Genomic DNA, 21,364 nt, shown 5'->3' on the forward strand with positions numbered 1-21,364 from the left:
AAAACCAAAGGGCTGGACTCCAACAAATTCACGTGAATCGATGACTGCCGCAAGGTCCACCTGAAAAAGTTACTTGTTAAGTACAATGACATCCACTTCGTAAAGTATAATTTAGTATCAACTAACTTTTTTGTCCTCAGTGTATCATTCTTTCTTTTTGGGCCTAAACTACGCTGTGTTTAAATTATATTTAGTGACTTTAATTATTTTACGCCTTCCCAATTAAATGACCATAAATCATTTTAAGGAATTTACGAAAGAATTTCTATATCTATTTTGTAGCTTGAAGAGTAAATGTGCACTTCAATTGTTAATACGCAGAAACCTGTTTAGCCTGTTCGGTATAGAATTATTGTTAGAGGTCATAAAAAGAGGGTGTTTTTATGTAAAATATATTTATTCTCTTTTACCCAAGAAGGAAATTTTTTATTTGACGAGAGAAAGTTGACGAAAAGATTCGTGGTTTCAATGTTTTTCCTTGATGGCAGGCAGAGAGTTGAATTGGAAAAGCTAGCCTTTCCATAGTTGACAACGCCCAAATAATTATTTTAATGAAAACTTTTGAAAAATTATTTTGGTGTTCAACTCAATTGAAGATTATAAAAATCTGGATAAATTAGCTATTTAAGGTTCTTCTTATTATCTAACTGGCGCAATATTTCATAAAATGCGCCTCATGATTATGTTGTCTTCTATTATCAATTATTAATCGAAGATAAAGACTTATTTCATGCACAAAATTAATTCTATGTGTTTTTATGTCATGTAAAAATTACCAATGTCGCAGGCACTGATGCATAATTCATCCTCGAAATTTAATTTTTTTCTTGGTTTCTGTTTTCTTTGTTGAGTTAGTTTTTGTCTAGTTTCTCGCCGTCTTCTTCAAATTAACATTTTCATTGTCCTCTTCATCTTAGTTGTGATATTTTACAATATATATAAATGCCGTTCCCTACTTGGAGAAATCTGCTAGATTCTCCAATTTAGATTATTCCAAAAGTTATCACAATTGGCTCCATAGGTTTGGCCCTTCTCGAATCTGTCGGCTTTTATTGTCGTGGATCCGTAGTAAATTCATTAAACCACATAGGCGTTCTCCAAAGATCGATTTTAATAGTCTCTTACTGATTCAAATAAATTTATAGCTGAATGAGAGCTTTGCGGTTTTGGTAGTGGTAGCGTAACTCCCTTCTTGTTGGAGAATGTAACTCGTTCATGTCTTATTGACAAGAAAATGGTATATGTGAGGGAGTTTGGTTCTGATTGTTTTACCTTATTGAATGTGATTGTTTAATAACCCTGTGAAAAACTGCAAAAGCAATGACGCAATTTTCAAACTAAACTGTTTTTCATTCTCCAAAATTTGTTTGGGTTTTATAGTTTCCGCATTGAACTTTGTAATATTTACATTGAAAACTATCAAACACCCATTTTGCTGATGTATTTTGGTAAAAAATCGAGTTTAGTTTTGATTCTGAATTAAAACAATGCAAACGGGGAAAACAACAGCAGAGTGCTTCTCTAGTTGAATTTATTTCTATAAAATTTGGGAAGGTTTAGAAATACTTGTTTAGCCTCTCCAAGAAAGGATATATCTACACGCAAACACTTACAGTACTTACCTATAAAGTTTTAGAACGCGTGAGAGAACCTTATGGAATTAGGCAATTTTCTCGGCGCTCCCAAAAATGGAATTTCGTCGGAGAGAAAGATAAAGTTTTCATCTTCAAATAAATCACAGTTTAGAATCGCTTGTTAAACAAGTGAAGTTTGAAAATTAATCGCGGTACAATGTAACCCCTACTGTGATGGCCTTTAAGTTAGAAACGGTCAAAACTAGAAAGATGGGATGAGTTTTAAAATTGCTTTCTCTTATAACTCTTCCACTTCTACTATTATTTGATGCCTATAATTAGTAAATCGTGTAACTTTAAGGCATCTGTTCAAATGCCTAGAATAATATTTTCCTGGAAAATATTGAAAAAGCAAGATAAACACAACTGGTGCATATAGTAAATATGTAGTGTAAAATATTTGTATTTAAAATCTGAAACAATGTACATCGATGCAGTGAAATTTATAAGTATACATTTTGAGATGAAAAATTGCATAACATATACAAAATGAGACAGTTTTCCTTTAAAAATAAACTTTTGTGTGGCTGCTGATGCTATTTAGAACTTTTAATTTAAAATATTTCTGAATATTCGCCTGGCGAAAGCCAGATTGGCGTTGTAACCAAGTCACATTAAAATATTGTAGATTTTAAATAGATCAGCTGCGCATCAACATCATTTTTTGCATAAAAATAGTACACACAAATATGTAGAGAAAATTAAGTAAGTAAATCACTTTTGGTTAACATAAGGAACACAAGAAACACCTTTATTTTGTAATATATCTGTCTTTTTTACCGTATTATTTCTGTGATAGTGATTCAGTTGTATGCCTCAAAATCACGCTCTTCTTTAGTATTAGTTGACCGGTAATCTTCATCAGATTTTGTTAAAGTTTTGCTGACTGCAGAGTTCGGATATTGTTTGTTTTCATATTTATCCTCGTCGTTTTGTTGTTCGCCAGAGGAGATCACAAAAAGTTTCTCGTTTAAATCGTAGAGACCTGTTGCTTTGGAGCAATCGAATTCATACCACCAAACACAGACGAAATGTTCCTGACTAAAAATAGTTCCGTTTGGACAGAGGAAGCTCCATTGACGATCCCCTAAACAAATATGGAAAACTTGACAACGGGCAGTTACATCGGCATAATAGCCTGGCAGACGTTGCTCTGAACAATTAAATTGATTGTTTGGAAGTTCAGAAAAGATGGGATAATCGGTTCCAGGCTCTCCCGGAATCGCAGAGTAATCTCCCTCACTTTCAGATCCATCGTGGTCGCCAGTTTTATAGTTCTCTGCGATAGCTGCAAAAGATTTGGATGAGTCAGCTTTTTCGTTTAGTTTAGAGTTGTAAGTGGAAAGATAATCAGCAGGTGATTCAATGGGTTGGGTTTTATAATTTGACTTATTTCCCGTGCTGATTGTTGGATAATTTGTGGAACTTGAGCTTTTTTCAATAGACGAATACTCAGTCAAAACTGGGTTGGCTGAAGACGGCCTAACATCAACTGATAGATACTGGTCTGTACTGGTACCAGATTGATAACTAGGAGAATTTCCTTGCTTCTGATAGGAATTCTCATGTTCCACTGGGTCGGAAATGACATAAACTCGATCGTTTGACTTATCCACAGAACTTGGACCAGTATTGGCATAACTAACATAAGGTGTTTCACCAGGAACAAGCACTGAAGTTGGTTTCATGTTGTAAGCCTTAGCAGGATATTGATTACTGTCGCTTTGTCCTTGAGTAGTTGAAATTGGACTCTGCTCATAAGAAGTAGGGCTGGTGTATCCCCTTTGTGTTAAATGTGTAGATGTCGCCAATGAGGAATGGGTGGTGGATTCCTCATACCTAGATGTAGTACTGTAATAGGATGATGTTCTCTCTTGGGGAGGAATTTTATATGTTTTAGTTGTGGTTTTAGTTGTAGACTCAGTTGAGTATTTCAACGGCGCCGTGGCCTTAGTCAAAAGAACTGATGGTGACTCGGTTTGAGGATAAGACTTTAATTCTTGTGTGGAATATGGCGATTTGGTCACTGGAGAAATAGACGCAGACTTTGGTTGGTAAGGTTTTGAAGTAGGAACGTAATTTGGAACATTTTGTTTTTTAGTATCTTCGGTATGTGGTAATAGAGACTCGATTTCTCTGTAGAATCCTGGGGCAGAATAACCTGGATTTTTGCTTTCACTGGTGTTAGATTCTTTATTCTTTTTGTAAGGTTCACTTGAGGGTTTTTCTTCCGAGCTAAAAGAAGGAAGACTCGGGGAATTAAATTTCTTCTTATTTTCAGTGTCCGGAGAAGAATCAACTTCCTTGTGGGAGAGGGAGGCAGAAGGAACTGAAACCTTTGGTTCACTTTCGTCCACATGCGACACTTGTGATAGCTTTTTGTCATAAGATTCTTTTGAAGGTTTTTGTTCCTGTGTGCCATGAGAACTACTTGAAACGTAAGATGGGGCATCAAGTTTCTTCTTTTCTTCGTAATCTGACAGAGACTCGGCTTTCTTGTAGGACTGAGGAATAGGATAAACTATTGTTTTCGATTTTTCTTTCTCTACATTTGAAACATCATGTGGTTTACTCGTTGAAGGTTTATCACTCACGGTTTTGTATTGTGGTGTGGAATAAAGAGATTTGGGGATATCTTCTTTCTTCTTGTTTTCGGTAGCGGGCGAAGATTTCACATATTTCGATGATGGGGTTTCAGAATAACCTGAATACTTTAACTTGATTTTGTCCACATTATATTCTTTCTTTTCAGTATAAGAATGTTCTTTCTGTGCATAAGATTCACTTACTTCAGCTGCGGAGGATGGTGTTGTAATCTCTGATTTTGTGGGTGTCTTCAAATAAATTTCGGTTGATGGGTAGGCTTTTGTTTCCTTATAGGTAGAAGAAACAGTAGGTTTTGAAATGGATGGTTGGGTCGTCTGGTATTTTAACGTTTCTCCTTTTGAATATGAATTATGTTCTGGATAGCTCGCAGAATCAGATACGTACGCAGATGCATAAATCGTTGATTTTAAAGGGGAAATGTAGACTGGAACGGTTTCTGGCAACTTGACAACAGAGACATTAGAAACTGCAGACTGAGATTGACTTTTGTGGTGTTGATTATCCGTGGGAAGCTTTTTTCCATATTGGTGGGGTTTCGTAAGTTGAGCTTGCTGGACAGGATAGGGTGATTTTGCAGGATCGATATTTTGTTGATACGTTACTGTCGATTTAGGGTTTACGGATATGGTCGGATTTGTCTTTAATGCGGGATTCGCTGCCTTTGTGTTTTGCATTGATGGAGGAATTGATTTTCCACTCTGGAAGGACGTTTCAGGGAAATTGGAGTAATGGTTAGGTATTTGAAGGGAATTTGGCCCAACACCAAATACTACTATTCCAGGTCTCGGGGCAGCTGGGCGAACAGGCAATTGTCTTTGTGCCGAAGCTGTTGAATAAACGTTCGAGGGAGTGTGATAATTGTTGTGTGGAACGTGTAGTTGTGGTAGTTGTTGAGTTGGCAAATTTTGATTCTGATAGGCTTGAACCGAAGGTATAATCCGACGACCTTTTCCTCTTTTCTACATTTGGTAACAAATTTAGACGCGAATTAATACATATTAATAAACTTAAATATTTTTATTCGGTTTAAAATGCAAATTATTTTTGTTACTACTAATTATTTATTTTTGTTCATTGATTTCTAAATAAGTAGGACCTGAAATATAAAACTTACGTGTGAAATGGCGTCTGTGATGTCAAGTATTCCTGAAATTTTAAATATGTATAAATGTAAAAATTGTTTCTTGACTCAATATAAAATACTTCAATAAAAAGTAAAATGGTAGATAAACTTAATCAATGTATTTATGAACTCAATCTCATTTGTGTTCCGTTTGAAAATAAATCATTACTTCAGATTGGTAAACCATTATAGGGCTCTTTGGGATCTGTTTTCTTTTGCCGTTTATCTGGCAACACAGCATGGCTGTGCACTTTTGTAGCGCGAGAACGAGGAGAAGAAGGAGAATGGGACGAATGGGGGAGATGAGGAAACGTTGGTCCCCTTTTTTTCGTACGCCCTCCTCCCTCCCATTCGCCCCATTCTCCCTCTTCTCCCCGTTCTCGCGCTACAAAAGTGCACAGCCATGTTGCGTTGCCAGATAAAACGGCAAAAGAAAACAGATCCCAAAGAGCCCTATAATTGTTCAGAATTATTTTTATTTAGTTGAATAATAACATAATTGGTCTTGAAATCAATCAATCAAAAGATAATTTTTAACACGAATTTTATCATTTTAAATTTCAAATAATGGAAATTGATTGAAAAATATTTGCTATTTTTGTTTACTCATCAGCATTTAAATTAGCAAATATTCTTTAATAATTTATTTACTTAAAATTATAATCACTTATTTCGTACTTTAAAAAGGGTTCTTACCTAAAACCAAGATGGTGAAAACCAAAGGTCTGGCCGCGAACATTTTTACAGATTAGTCGAAGATAGATGATTATATAAATCTAAAAATAATTAAACAATGAATGTTTTACGGTAAAATAATCTGTACATTGACTTGAAAAATAGAAACTAGGCAAACTGAAAAATATCTATCTAAAATCACATTAATTCCTGGAACTTTGAGGAAGCAAATACTATTCGATACCGATGTGGATAAACCAATACTTTAAAATAATAGCTGGAAAACAAAGAGTTGTTTTTTTCTAAAAAATATAAAATTACCTTTAATTCTCTGTTTTGAACTACTCTTATTACACTGTACTGCTTTGAAGGTGTGGAAGTGATATGATTTCCTATCAACAATTTGAGTGACTCTTATACCACGTGAAATGAAAGTTTTCGTTTTAGTTGCGAACATTACGCAATACAAAAACCAAAGGGCTGGACTCCAACAAATTCACGTGAATCGATGACTGCCGCAAGGTCCACCTGAAAAAGTTACTTGTTAAGTACAATGACATCCACTTCGTAAAGTATAATTTAGTATCAACTAACTTTTTTGTCCTCAGTGTATCATTCTTTCTTTTTGGGCCTAAACTACGCTGTGTTTAAATTATATTTAGTGACTTTAATTATTTTACGCCTTCCCAATTAAATGACCATAAATCATTTTAAGGAATTTACGAAAGAATTTCTATATCTATTTTGTAGCTTGAAGAGTAAATGTGCACTTCAATTGTTAATACGCAGAAACCTGTTTAGCCTGTTCGGTATAGAATTATTGTTAGAGGTCATAAAAAGAGGGTGTTTTTATGTAAAATATATTTATTCTCTTTTACCCAAGAAGGAAATTTTTTATTTGACGAGAGAAAGTTGACGAAAAGATTCGTGGTTTCAATGTTTTTCCTTGATGGCAGGCAGAGAGTTGAATTGGAAAAGCTAGCCTTTCCATAGTTGACAACGCCCAAATAATTATTTTAATGAAAACTTTTGAAAAATTATTTTGGTGTTCAACTCAATTGAAGATTATAAAAATCTGGATAAATTAGCTATTTAAGGTTCTTCTTATTATCTAACTGGCGCAATATTTCATAAAATGCGCCTCATGATTATGTTGTCTTCTATTATCAATTATTAATCGAAGATAAAGACTTATTTCATGCACAAAATTAATTCTATGTGTTTTTATGTCATGTAAAAATTACCAATGTCGCAGGCACTGATGCATAATTCATCCTCGAAATTTAATTTTTTTCTTGGTTTCTGTTTTCTTTGTTGAGTTAGTTTTTGTCTAGTTTCTCGCCGTCTTCTTCAAATTAACATTTTCATTGTCCTCTTCATCTTAGTTGTGATATTTTACAATATATATAAATGCCGTTCCCTACTTGGAGAAATCTGCTAGATTCTCCAATTTAGATTATTCCAAAAGTTATCACAATTGGCTCCATAGGTTTGGCCCTTCTCGAATCTGTCGGCTTTTATTGTCGTGGATCCGTAGTAAATTCATTAAACCACATAGGCGTTCTCCAAAGATCGATTTTAATAGTCTCTTACTGATTCAAATAAATTTATAGCTGAATGAGAGCTTTGCGGTTTTGGTAGTGGTAGCGTAACTCCCTTCTTGTTGGAGAATGTAACTCGTTCATGTCTTATTGACAAGAAAATGGTATATGTGAGGGAGTTTGGTTCTGATTGTTTTACCTTATTGAATGTGATTGTTTAATAACCCTGTGAAAAACTGCAAAAGCAATGACGCAATTTTCAAACTAAACTGTTTTTCATTCTCCAAAATTTGTTTGGGTTTTATAGTTTCCGCATTGAACTTTGTAATATTTACATTGAAAACTATCAAACACCCATTTTGCTGATGTATTTTGGTAAAAAATCGAGTTTAGTTTTGATTCTGAATTAAAACAATGCAAACGGGGAAAACAACAGCAGAGTGCTTCTCTAGTTGAATTTATTTCTATAAAATTTGGGAAGGTTTAGAAATACTTGTTTAGCCTCTCCAAGAAAGGATATATCTACACGCAAACACTTACAGTACTTACCTATAAAGTTTTAGAACGCGTGAGAGAACCTTATGGAATTAGGCAATTTTCTCGGCGCTCCCAAAAATGGAATTTCGTCGGAGAGAAAGATAAAGTTTTCATCTTCAAATAAATCACAGTTTAGAATCGCTTGTTAAACAAGTGAAGTTTGAAAATTAATCGCGGTACAATGTAACCCCTACTGTGATGGCCTTTAAGTTAGAAACGGTCAAAACTAGAAAGATGGGATGAGTTTTAAAATTGCTTTCTCTTATAACTCTTCCACTTCTACTATTATTTGATGCCTATAATTAGTAAATCGTGTAACTTTAAGGCATCTGTTCAAATGCCTAGAATAATATTTTCCTGGAAAATATTGAAAAAGCAAGATAAACACAACTGGTGCATATAGTAAATATGTAGTGTAAAATATTTGTATTTAAAATCTGAAACAATGTACATCGATGCAGTGAAATTTATAAGTATACATTTTGAGATGAAAAATTGCATAACATATACAAAATGAGACAGTTTTCCTTTAAAAATAAACTTTTGTGTGGCTGCTGATGCTATTTAGAACTTTTAATTTAAAATATTTCTGAATATTCGCCTGGCGAAAGCCAGATTGGCGTTGTAACCAAGTCACATTAAAATATTGTAGATTTTAAATAGATCAGCTGCGCATCAACATCATTTTTTGCATAAAAATAGTACACACAAATATGTAGAGAAAATTAAGTAAGTAAATCACTTTTGGTTAACATAAGGAACACAAGAAACACCTTTATTTTGTAATATATCTGTCTTTTTTACCGTATTATTTCTGTGATAGTGATTCAGTTGTATGCCTCAAAATCACGCTCTTCTTTAGTATTAGTTGACCGGTAATCTTCATCAGATTTTGTTAAAGTTTTGCTGACTGCAGAGTTCGGATATTGTTTGTTTTCATATTTATCCTCGTCGTTTTGTTGTTCGCCAGAGGAGATCACAAAAAGTTTCTCGTTTAAATCGTAGAGACCTGTTGCTTTGGAGCAATCGAATTCATACCACCAAACACAGACGAAATGTTCCTGACTAAAAATAGTTCCGTTTGGACAGAGGAAGCTCCATTGACGATCCCCTAAACAAATATGGAAAACTTGACAACGGGCAGTTACATCGGCATAATAGCCTGGCAGACGTTGCTCTGAACAATTAAATTGATTGTTTGGAAGTTCAGAAAAGATGGGATAATCGGTTCCAGGCTCTCCCGGAATCGCAGAGTAATCTCCCTCACTTTCAGATCCATCGTGGTCGCCAGTTTTATAGTTCTCTGCGATAGCTGCAAAAGATTTGGATGAGTCAGCTTTTTCGTTTAGTTTAGAGTTGTAAGTGGAAAGATAATCAGCAGGTGATTCAATGGGTTGGGTTTTATAATTTGACTTATTTCCCGTGCTGATTGTTGGATAATTTGTGGAACTTGAGCTTTTTTCAATAGACGAATACTCAGTCAAAACTGGGTTGGCTGAAGACGGCCTAACATCAACTGATAGATACTGGTCTGTACTGGTACCAGATTGATAACTAGGAGAATTTCCTTGCTTCTGATAGGAATTCTCATGTTCCACTGGGTCGGAAATGACATAAACTCGATCGTTTGACTTATCCACAGAACTTGGACCAGTATTGGCATAACTAACATAAGGTGTTTCACCAGGAACAAGCACTGAAGTTGGTTTCATGTTGTAAGCCTTAGCAGGATATTGATTACTGTCGCTTTGTCCTTGAGTAGTTGAAATTGGACTCTGCTCATAAGAAGTAGGGCTGGTGTATCCCCTTTGTGTTAAATGTGTAGATGTCGCCAATGAGGAATGGGTGGTGGATTCCTCATACCTAGATGTAGTACTGTAATAGGATGATGTTCTCTCTTGGGGAGGAATTTTATATGTTTTAGTTGTGGTTTTAGTTGTAGACTCAGTTGAGTATTTCAACGGCGCCGTGGCCTTAGTCAAAAGAACTGATGGTGACTCGGTTTGAGGATAAGACTTTAATTCTTGTGTGGAATATGGCGATTTGGTCACTGGAGAAATAGACGCAGACTTTGGTTGGTAAGGTTTTGAAGTAGGAACGTAATTTGGAACATTTTGTTTTTTAGTATCTTCGGTATGTGGTAATAGAGACTCGATTTCTCTGTAGAATCCTGGGGCAGAATAACCTGGATTTTTGCTTTCACTGGTGTTAGATTCTTTATTCTTTTTGTAAGGTTCACTTGAGGGTTTTTCTTCCGAGCTAAAAGAAGGAAGACTCGGGGAATTAAATTTCTTCTTATTTTCAGTGTCCGGAGAAGAATCAACTTCCTTGTGGGAGAGGGAGGCAGAAGGAACTGAAACCTTTGGTTCACTTTCGTCCACATGCGACACTTGTGATAGCTTTTTGTCATAAGATTCTTTTGAAGGTTTTTGTTCCTGTGTGCCATGAGAACTACTTGAAACGTAAGATGGGGCATCAAGTTTCTTCTTTTCTTCGTAATCTGACAGAGACTCGGCTTTCTTGTAGGACTGAGGAATAGGATAAACTATTGTTTTCGATTTTTCTTTCTCTACATTTGAAACATCATGTGGTTTACTCGTTGAAGGTTTATCACTCACGGTTTTGTATTGTGGTGTGGAATAAAGAGATTTGGGGATATCTTCTTTCTTCTTGTTTTCGGTAGCGGGCGAAGATTTCACATATTTCGATGATGGGGTTTCAGAATAACCTGAATACTTTAACTTGATTTTGTCCACATTATATTCTTTCTTTTCAGTATAAGAATGTTCTTTCTGTGCATAAGATTCACTTACTTCAGCTGCGGAGGATGGTGTTGTAATCTCTGATTTTGTGGGTGTCTTCAAATAAATTTCGGTTGATGGGTAGGCTTTTGTTTCCTTATAGGTAGAAGAAACAGTAGGTTTTGAAATGGATGGTTGGGTCGTCTGGTATTTTAACGTTTCTCCTTTTGAATATGAATTATGTTCTGGATAGCTCGCAGAATCAGATACGTACGCAGATGCATAAATCGTTGATTTTAAAGGGGAAATGTAGACTGGAACGGTTTCTGGCAACTTGACAACAGAGACATTAGAAACTGCAGACTGAGATTGACTTTTGTGGTGTTGATTATCCGTGGGAAGCTTTTTTCCATATTGGTGGGGTTTCGTAAGTTGAGCTTGCTGGACAGGATAGGGTGATTTTGCAGGATCGATATTTTGTTGATACGTTACTGTCGATTTAGGGTTTACGGATATGGTCGGATTTGTCTTTAATGCGGGATTCGCTGCCTTTGTGTTTTGCATTGATGGAGGAATTGATTTTCCACTCTGGAAGGACGTTTCAGGGAAATTGGAGTAATGGTTAGGTATTTGAAGGGAATTTGGCCCAACACCAAATACTACTATTCCAGGTCTCGGGGCAGCTGGGCGAACAGGCAATTGTCTTTGTGCCGAAGCTGTTGAATAAACGTTCGAGGGAGTGTGATAATTGTTGTGTGGAACGTGTAGTTGTGGTAGTTGTTGAGTTGGCAAATTTTGATTCTGATAGGCTTGAACCGAAGGTATAATCCGACGACCTTTTCCTCTTTTCTACATTTGGTAACAAATTTAGACGCGAATTAATACATATTAATAAACTTAAATATTTTTATTCGGTTTAAAATGCAAATTATTTTTGTTACTACTAATTATTTATTTTTGTTCATTGATTTCTAAATAAGTAGGACCTGAAATATAAAACTTACGTGTGAAATGGCGTCTGTGATGTCAAGTATTCCTGAAATTTTAAATATGTATAAATGTAAAAATTGTTTCTTGACTCAATATAAAATACTTCAATAAAAAGTAAAATGGTAGATAAACTTAATCAATGTATTTATGAACTCAATCTCATTTGTGTTCCGTTTGAAAATAAATCATTACTTCAGATTGGTAAACCATTATAGGGCTCTTTGGGATCTGTTTTCTTTTGCCGTTTATCTGGCAACACAGCATGGCTGTGCACTTTTGTAGCGCGAGAACGAGGAGAAGAAGGAGAATGGGACGAATGGGGGAGATGAGGAAACGTTGGTCCCCTTTTTTTCGTACGCCCTCCTCCCTCCCATTCGCCCCATTCTCCCTCTTCTCCCCGTTCTCGCGCTACAAAAGTGCACAGCCATGTTGCGTTGCCAGATAAAACGGCAAAAGAAAACAGATCCCAAAGAGCCCTATAATTGTTCAGAATTATTTTTATTTAGTTGAATAATAACATAATTGGTCTTGAAATCAATCAATCAAAAGATAATTTTTAACACGAATTTTATCATTTTAAATTTCAAATAATGGAAATTGATTGAAAAATATTTGCTATTTTTGTTTACTCATCAGCATTTAAATTAGCAAATATTCTTTAATAATTTATTTACTTAAAATTATAATCACTTATTTCGTACTTTAAAAAGGGTTCTTACCTAAAACCAAGATGGTGAAAACCAAAGGTCTGGCCGCGAACATTTTTACAGATTAGTCGAAGATAGATGATTATATAAATCTAAAAATAATTAAACAATGAATGTTTTACGGTAAAATAATCTGTACATTGACTTGAAAAATAGAAACTAGGCAAACTGAAAAATATCTATCTAAAATCACATTAATTCCTGGAACTTTGAGGAAGCAAATACTATTCGATACCGATGTGGATAAACCAATACTTTAAAATAATAGCTGGAAAACAAAGAGTTGTTTTTTTCTAAAAAATATAAAATTACCTTTAATTCTCTGTTTTGAACTACTCTTATTACACTGTACTGCTTTGAAGGTGTGGAAGTGATATGATTTCCTATCAACAATTTGAGTGACTCTTATACCACGTGAAATGAAAGTTTTCGTTTTAGTTGCGAACATTACGCAATACAAAAACCAAAGGGCTGGACTCCAACAAATTCACATGAATCGATGACTGCCGCAAGGTCCACCTGAAAAAGTTACTTGTTAAGTACAATGACATCCACTTCGTAAAGTATAATTTAGTATCAACTAACTTTTTTGTCCTCAGTGTATCATTCTTTCTTTTTGGGCCTAAACTACGCTGTGTTTAAATTATATTTAGTGACTTTAATTATTTTACGCCTTCCCAATTAAATGACCATAAATCATTTTAAGGAATTTACGAAAGAATTTCTATATCTATTTTGTAGCTTGAAGAGTAAATGTGCACTTCAATTGTTAATACGCAGAAACCTGTTTAGCCTGTTCGGTATAGAATTATTGTTAGAGGTCATAAAAAGAGGGTGTTTTTATGTAAAATATATTTATTCTCTTTTACCCAAGAAGGAAATTTTTTATTTGACGAGAGAAAGTTGACGAAAAGATTCGTGGTTTCAATGTTTTTCCTTGATGGCAGGCAGAGAGTTGAATTGGAAAAGCTAGCCTTTCCATAGTTGACAACGCCCAAATAATTATTTTAATGAAAACTTTTGAAAAATTATTTTGGTGTTCAACTCAATTGAAGATTATAAAAATCTGGATAAATTAGCTATCTAAGGTTCTTCTTATTATCTAACTGGCGCAATATTTCATAAAATGCGCCTCATGATTATGTTGTCTTCTATTATCAATTATTAATCGAAGATAAAGACTTATTTCATGCACAAAATTAATTCTATGTGTTTTTATGTCATGTAAAAATTACCAATGTCGCAGGCACTGATGCATAATTCATCCTCGAAATTTAATTTTTTTCTTGGTTTCTGTTTTCTTTGTTGAGTTAGTTTTTGTCTAGTTTCTCGCCGTCTTCTTCAAATTAACATTTTCATTGTCCTCTTCATCTTAGTTGTGATATTTTACAATATATATAAATGCCGTTCCCTACTTGGAGAAATCTGCTAGATTCTCCAATTTAGATTATTCCAAAAGTTATCACAATTGGCTCCATAGGTTTGGCCCTTCTCGAATCTGTCGGCTTTTATTGTCGTGGATCCGTAGTAAATTCATTAAACCACATAGGCGTTCTCCAAAGATCGATTTTAATAGTCTCTTACTGATTCAAATAAATTTATAGCTGAATGAGAGCTTTGCGGTTTTGGTAGTGGTAGCGTAACTCCCTTCTTGTTGGAGAATGTAACTCGTTCATGTCTTATTGACAAGAAAATGGTATATGTGAGGGAGTTTGGTTCTGATTTTTTTACCTTATTGAATGTGATTGTTTAATAACCCTGTGAAAAACTGCAAAAGCAATGACGCAATTTTCAAACTAAACTGTTTTTCATTCTCCAAAATTTGTTTGGGTTTTATAGTTTCCGCATTGAACTTTGTAATATTTACATTGAAAACTATCAAACACCCATTTTGCTGATGTATTTTGGTAAAAAATCGAGTTTAGTTTTGATTCTGAATAAAAACAATGCAAACGGGGAAAACAACAGCAGAGTGCTTCTCTAGTTGAATTTATTTCTATAAAATTTGGGAAGGTTTAGAAATACTTGTTTAGCCTCTCCAAGAAAGGATATATCTACACGCAAACACTTACAGTACTTACCTATAAAGTTTTAGAACGCGTGAGAGAACCTTATGGAATTAGGCAATTTTCTCGGCGCTCCCAAAAATGGAATTTCGTCGGAGAGAAAGATAAAGTTTTCATCTTCAAATAAATCACAGTTTAGAATCGCTTGTTAAACAAGTGAAGTTTGAAAATTAATCGCGGTACAATGTAACCCCTACTGTGATGGCCTTTAAGTTAGAAACGGTCAAAACTAGAAAGATGGGATGAGTTTTAAAATTGCTTTCTCTTATAACTCTTCCACTTCTACTATTATTTGATGCCTATAATTAGTAAATCGTGTAACTTTAAGGCATCTGTTCAAATGCCTAGAATAATATTTTCCTGGAAAATATTGAAAAAGCAAGATAAACACAACTGGTGCATATAGTAAATATGTAGTGTAAAATATTTGTATTTAAAATCTGAAACAATGTACATCGATGCAGTGAAATTTATAAGTATACATTTTGAGATGAAAAATTGCATAACATATACAAAATGAGACAGTTTTCCTTTAAAAATAAACTTTTGTGTGGCTGCTGATGCTATTTAGAACTTTTAATTTAAAATATTTCTGAATATTCGCCTGGCGAAAGCCAGATTGGCGTTGTAACCAAGTCACATTAAAATATTGTAGATTTTAAATAGATCAGCTGCGCATCAACATCATTTTTTGCATAAAAATAGTACACACAAATATGTAGAGAAAATTAAGTAAGTAAATCACTTTTGGTTAACATAAGGAACACAAGAAACACCTTTATTTTGTAATATATCTGTCTTTTTTACCGTATTATTTCTGTGATAGTGATTCAGTTGTATGCCTCAAAATCACGCTCTTCTTTAGTATTAGTTGACCGGTAATCTTCATCAGATTTTGTTAAAGTTTTGCTGACTGCAGAGTTCGGATATTGTTTGTTTTCATATTTATCCTCGTCGTTTTGTTGTTCGCCAGAGGAGATCACAAAAAGTTTCTCGTTTAAATCGTAGAGACCTGTTGCTTTGGAGCAATCGAATTCATACCACCAAACACAGACGAAATGTTCCTGACTAAAAATAGTTCCGTTTGGACAGAGGAAGCTCCATTGACGATCCCCTAAACAAATATGGAAAACTTGACAACGGGCAGTTACATCGGCATAATAGCCTGGCAGACGTTGCTCTGAACAATTAAATTGATTGTTTGGAAGTTCAGAAAAGATGGGATAATCGGTTCCAGGCTCTCCCGGAATCGCAGAGTAATCTCCCTCACTTTCAGATCCATCGTGGTCGCCAGTTTTATAGTTCTCTGCGATAGCTGCAAAAGATTTGGATGAGTCAGCTTTTTCGTTTAGTTTAGAGTTGTAAGTGGAAAGATAATCAGCAGGTGATTCAATGGGTTGGGTTTTATAATTTGACTTATTTCCCGTGCTGATTGTTGGATAATTTGTGGAACTTGAGCTTTTTTCAATAGACGAATACTCAGTCAAAACTGGGTTGGCTGAAGACGGCCTAACATCAACTGATAGATACTGGTCTGTACTGGTACCAGATTGATAACTAGGAGAATTTCCTTGCTTCTGATAGGAATTCTCATGTTCCACTGGGTCGGAAATGACATAAACTCGATCGTTTGACTTATCCACAGAACTTGGACCAGTATTGGCATAACTAACATAAGGTGTTTCACCAGGAACAAGCACTGAAGTTGGTTTCATGTTGTAAGCCTTAGCAGGATATTGATTACTGTCGCTTTGTCCTTGAGTAGTTGAAATTGGACTCTGCTCATAAGAAGTAGGGCTGGTGTATCCCCTTTGTGTTAAATGTGTAGATGTCGCCAATGAGGAATGGGTGGTGGATTCCTCATACCTAGATGTAGTACTGTAATAGGATGATGTTCTCTCTTGGGGAGGAATTTTATATGTTTTAGTTGTGGTTTTAGTTGTAGACTCAGTTGAGTATTTCAACGGCGCCGTGGCCTTAGTCAAAAGAACTGATGGTGACTCGGTTTGAGGATAAGACTTTAATTCTTGTGTGGAATATGGCGATTTGGTCACTGGAGAAATAGACGCAGACTTTGGTTGGTAAGGTTTTGAAGTAGGAACGTAATTTGGAACATTTTGTTTTTTAGTATCTTCGGTATGTGGTAATAGAGACTCGATTTCTCTGTAGAATCCTGGGGCAGAATAACCTGGATTTTTGCTTTCACTGGTGTTAGATTCTTTATTCTTTTTGTAAGGTTCACTTGAGGGTTTTTCTTCCGAGCTAAAAGAAGGAAGACTCGGGGAATTAAATTTCTTCTTATTTTCAGTGTCCGGAGAAGAATCAACTTCCTTGTGGGAGAGGGAGGCAGAAGGAACTGAAACCTTTGGTTCACTTTCGTCCACATGCGACACTTGTGATAGCTTTTTGTCATAAGATTCTTTTGAAGGTTTTTGTTCCTGTGTGCCATGAGAACTACTTGAAACGTAAGATGGGGCATCAAGTTTCTTCTTTTCTTCGTAATCTGACAGAGACTCGGCTTTCTTGTAGGACTGAGGAATAGGATAAACTATTGTTTTCGATTTTTCTTTCTCTACATTTGAAACATCATGTGGTTTACTCGTTGAAGGTTTATCACTCACGGTTTTGTATTGTGGTGTGGAATAAAGAGATTTGGGGATATCTTCTTTCTTCTTGTTTTCGGTAGCGGGCGAAGATTTCACATATTTCGATGATGGGGTTTCAGAATAACCTGAATACTTTAACTTTATTTTGTCCACATTATATTCTTTCTTTTCAGTATAAGAATGTTCTTTCTGTGCATAACATTCACTTACTTCAGCTGCGGAGGATGGTGTTGTAATCTCTGATTTTGTGGGTGTCTTCAAATAAATTTCGGTTGATGGGTAGGCTTTTGTTTCCTTATAGGTAGAAGAAACAGTAGGTTTTGAAATGGATGGTTGGGTCGTCTGGTATTTTAACGTTTCTCCTTTTGAATATGAATTATGTTCTGGATAGCTCGCAGAATCAGATACGTACGCAGATGCATAAATCGTTGATTTTAAAGGGGAAATGTAGACTGGAACGGTTTCTGGCAACTTGACAACAGAGACATTAGAAACTGCAGACTTTGATTGACTTTTGTGGTGTTGATTATCCGTGGGAAGCTTTTTTCCATATTGGTGGGGTTTCGTAAGTTGAGCTTGCTGGACAGGATAGGGTGATTTTGCAGGATTGATATTTTGTTGATACGTTACTGTCGATTTAGGGTTTACGGATATGGTCGGATTTGTCTTTAATGCGGGATTCGCTGCCTTTGTGTTTTGCAGTGATGGAGGAATTGATTTTCCACTCTGGAAGGACGTTTCAGGGAAATTGGAGTAATGGTTAGGTATTTGAAGGGAATTTGGCCCAACACCAAATACTACTATTCCAGGTCTCGGGGCAGCTGGGCGAACAGGCAATTGTCTTTGTGCCGAAGCTGTTGAATAAACGTTCGAGGGAGTGTGATAATTGTTGTGTGGAACGTGTAGTTGTGGTAGTTGTTGAGTTGGCAAATTTTGATTCTGATAGGCTTGAACCGAAGGTATAATCCGACGACCTTTTCCTCTTTTCTACATTTGGTAACAAATTTAGACGCGAATTAATACATATTAATAAACTTAAATATTTTTATTCGGTTTATAATGCAAATTATTTTTGTTACTACTAATTATTTATTTTTGTTCATTGATTTCTAAATAAGTAGGACCTGAAATATAAAACTTACGTGTGAAATGGCGTCTGTGATGTCAAGTATTCCTGAAATTTTAAATATGTATAAATGTAAAAATTGTTTCTTGACTCAATAAAAAATACTTCAATAAAAAGTAAAATGGTAGATAAACTTAATCAATGTATTTATGAACTCAATCTCATTTGTGTTCCGTTTGAAAATAAATCATTACTTCAGATTGGTAAACCATTATAGGGCTCTTTGGGATCTGTTTTCTTTTGCCGTTTATCTGGCAACGCAGCATGGCTGTGCACTTTTGTAGCGCGAGAACGAGGAGAAGAAGGAGAATGGGACGAATGGGGGAGATGAGGAAACGTTGGTCCCCTTTTTTTCGTACGCCCTCCTCCCTCCCATTCGTCCCATCCCAGCCATGTTGCGTTGCCAGATAAAACGGCAAAAGAAAACAGATCCCAAAGAGCCCTATAATTGTTCAGAAGTATTTTTATTTAGTTGAATAATAACATAATTGGTCTTGAAATCAATCAATCAAAAGATAATTTTTAACACGAATTTTATAATCTTTAATTTCAAATGATGGAAATTTATTGAAAAATATTGGCCTTTTTATGTTTACTCATCAGTATTTAAATTTGCAAATATTCGTTAATAATTTATTTACTTAAAATTATAATCACTTATTTCGTACTTTCATGTGTTGTTGTTTATCGTTCTAAAATAAATCGCTACGTTTTTTGACAGATCTGCTGACAAGTGACAAGCTCAAACACACAAGAAAAGACTAAACAGCATCCCAGGCTTGGACTTTCTTTAATTTTAATGGGTAAACTAAGCTGAATTATACATTTCAAATTACTCTATAAAAAGCAGAATGTTCTAAACAACGATAATCCTGAACATTTCTAAGATTAGATAAGTAATTCTATGCTTAAATAATAAAAAACCCGCTTTCTACTATCCCCACAACGTTAAAAGGACCCGTTGGCGCACGATCCTAATTTAGCGGTTGTGCAACTCAGCATCCGGAACTTGTCTATTATGTAGCGTTCAAAGACTTTTTTTATTATTATTATAGTTTATACGAATTATAAAATAATTTTTCGTTAAATTAATCAATAGGAGAATTTTCTCAAAACATAATAAATTCATTATTGAAATTGATTTACGAATACTAACCTATCCCGTACGAAACGGCAAGCTGATTTTTAGCTTAATTACAGCTATCCATTTAGGGGGGTAAAGCTAGCTGCTTCTAGGGTAAAATTTTTAAAAAACAGCATGGAATTTCAGGGTTAAATTAAACTTATCGCGCTAAGCTAGCGTAGCAAGGTAATTTCAACCTATTTTTTATGTAAGACAAAACAGAAAAAGCGCGCGGCGCCAACTCATAGCTTTCTATTATAGCTAGCATACTTCAACTTATAACTCCTTTTTTTTTATATCGGGTCACCCATCCGAATGCTGATGATGTTCAAGGGCGCTGCGCTTCTTTCCTACTGGTCTCCGGTGATCCTGTTCGGCCATACTTAGATACTATATATTTACAAATATCAATGGCTATACATTGCTTAAATATAAACTAATTCCACGATACGCATTATTGATTTATTGTTTTCTGCGGCAGAGTAATCGAAAAGGTGCTGGCATAGGACGATATATATTTTTATATATTCTTAAATTTATGAATACAGTAAAATATACACTAAATTAATATATTTTCTGTTCATTTCTATTAATAATAACAATTATTTGTTTGTAAATTATTATTATTTTTACGCATAGCTGATTTTCATTTAACTTAAATCAGTTTAATAATATATTAAGTCGAACGACTAGCTTGAAATAGCTTTACGTACATAGGCTGGCCGTCACTAGCTATCACTGGTTAAATTATAGCTGAACGCAATTATAGAAAAATTTTATAAGTCGAAAGATTAGCTTGAAATAGCTTAACATACATAGGCTGGCCGTTACTAGCTATCCATGGTTAAGTTACAGCTGAACGCAATTAGATAAATTTTAAAAGTCGAACGACTAGCTTGAAATAGCTTTGCGTACATAGGCTGGCCGTTACTAGCTATCCAAGGTTAAATTACTGCTGAACGCAAGCAGTCTAGTATCAACAGGTTTAAGCTAGCTGGTAGAAACGAGGCTGCTCCCGTTCAGCTGTAATGTAACTTAAAGAAAGATAGTTATGACCAACCTACGTACGTAAAGCTATTTTTTAGCTAGTCGTTCAGAGACCCAGCTAAACAATTCGTACGGGATAGAGTGGTTCGAGGTTGCCATCTCGGATGTTTTTTTTCCAGTTTGGTGCAACCTCAAACCAAACGATAGGGAAACCAACACAGCCGAGAATAGACCAGGAGTCTATAGCTCTGGTAGCTCATTGGATATTATTAAATATTCTTTAAAAATGTATTTACTCAAAATTACCATTTCTTCTGTTTACTTTAGTTTCTAGAGAGCTCTTACCCAAAATTAAGATGGTGAAAATCAACGATCTGGCCACAATCATTTTCTCAGATTTGTCGAAGATGATTATTTAAATAAATCTAAGAACAATTGAACAAAGAATATTAGATATTTAAAAAATCTTTATAGTAGGCCTAATTTGATATATATATAACCAAACTAGGCAAACTGTAAAATATCGATCTAAAGTCATATTAACATAGAAATCAAATGTTCTTTGATATCAATATATAAACCAATAAAACATACCTATAATCCTCTTCTCTAAACTAATATTGTTACACTGTACTGCTTTGAAAGTGTGGAAGTGATATGACTTCCTATCAACAATTTGCGTGGCTCTTATACCACGCAAAATGAAAGTTTTTGTTTTAAATACGGATATCTGGCAACACAAACCGATAGAGCTGGGCTCCATCAAATTCAACTGTAAACGCTACGATTGTTCCGCCCATTTTGAACAACGAAAAGAACATGCTACACATGCTATACTTTCAGAATTGCGCAAATCATGTATTTTTTTTTAATTTTGATAAACGTAAATTAAATTGTATTC

General features: G+C 34.9%; 3 protein-coding genes across 3 annotated transcripts; all 3 read right to left on the bottom strand.

Annotated features, from left to right (window-relative positions):
* Window positions 1-2,017: 2,017 nt before the first annotated feature.
* Window positions 2,018-6,429, bottom strand: LOC124199749 (adhesive plaque matrix protein-like). Its single transcript, XM_046595683.1, has 4 exons — window positions 6,361-6,429; window positions 6,061-6,140; window positions 5,356-5,387; window positions 2,018-5,200 (listed from the first exon to the last, which is right to left on the bottom strand). Exons 2-4 carry the CDS (start codon window positions 6,101-6,103, stop codon window positions 2,438-2,440), a joined length of 2,838 nt encoding a protein of 945 aa, XP_046451639.1. The 5' UTR covers window positions 6,104-6,140; window positions 6,361-6,429; the 3' UTR covers window positions 2,018-2,437.
* Window positions 6,430-8,524: 2,095 nt separating this feature from the next.
* On the bottom strand, window positions 8,525-12,936 carry LOC124199745 (adhesive plaque matrix protein-like). The gene is made up of 4 exons (XM_046595680.1): window positions 12,868-12,936; window positions 12,568-12,647; window positions 11,863-11,894; window positions 8,525-11,707 (listed from the first exon to the last, which is right to left on the bottom strand). The coding sequence occupies exons 2-4, from the start codon at window positions 12,608-12,610 to the stop codon at window positions 8,945-8,947; spliced, it is 2,838 nt and encodes a 945-aa protein (XP_046451636.1). The 5' UTR covers window positions 12,611-12,647; window positions 12,868-12,936; the 3' UTR covers window positions 8,525-8,944.
* Window positions 12,937-15,031: 2,095 nt separating this feature from the next.
* On the bottom strand, window positions 15,032-21,125 carry LOC124199752 (adhesive plaque matrix protein-like). The gene is made up of 4 exons (XM_046595688.1): window positions 21,058-21,125; window positions 20,809-20,888; window positions 18,370-18,401; window positions 15,032-18,214 (listed from the first exon to the last, which is right to left on the bottom strand). Exons 2-4 carry the CDS (start codon window positions 20,849-20,851, stop codon window positions 15,452-15,454), a joined length of 2,838 nt encoding a protein of 945 aa, XP_046451644.1. The 5' UTR covers window positions 20,852-20,888; window positions 21,058-21,125; the 3' UTR covers window positions 15,032-15,451.
* Window positions 21,126-21,364: the final 239 nt, after the last annotated feature.

The sequence above is a fragment of the Daphnia pulex genome, chromosome 8 (assembly GCF_021134715.1).
Source record: "Daphnia pulex isolate KAP4 chromosome 8, ASM2113471v1".
Taxonomy (NCBI): Eukaryota; Metazoa; Arthropoda; class Branchiopoda; order Diplostraca; family Daphniidae; genus Daphnia; species Daphnia pulex.

Coding starts and splice junctions, on each gene's coding strand:
- LOC124199749 (XM_046595683.1), bottom strand. CDS start 6,103: ATGTTCGCGGCCAGACCTTTGGTTTTCACCATCTTGGTTTTAG. Junction 5,388..6,060: donor TTTCACCATCTTGGTTTTAG/GTAAGAACCCTT, acceptor TTAAAATTTCAG/GAATACTTGACATCACAGAC. Junction 5,201..5,355: donor TCACAGACGCCATTTCACAC/GTAAGTTTTATA, acceptor TACCAAATGTAG/AAAAGAGGAAAAGGTCGTCG.
- LOC124199752 (XM_046595688.1), bottom strand. CDS start 20,851: ATGATTGTGGCCAGATCGTTGATTTTCACCATCTTAATTTTGG. Junction 18,402..20,808: donor TTTCACCATCTTAATTTTGG/GTAAGAGCTCTC, acceptor TTAAAATTTCAG/GAATACTTGACATCACAGAC. Junction 18,215..18,369: donor TCACAGACGCCATTTCACAC/GTAAGTTTTATA, acceptor TACCAAATGTAG/AAAAGAGGAAAAGGTCGTCG.
- LOC124199745 (XM_046595680.1), bottom strand. CDS start 12,610: ATGTTCGCGGCCAGACCTTTGGTTTTCACCATCTTGGTTTTAG. Junction 11,895..12,567: donor TTTCACCATCTTGGTTTTAG/GTAAGAACCCTT, acceptor TTAAAATTTCAG/GAATACTTGACATCACAGAC. Junction 11,708..11,862: donor TCACAGACGCCATTTCACAC/GTAAGTTTTATA, acceptor TACCAAATGTAG/AAAAGAGGAAAAGGTCGTCG.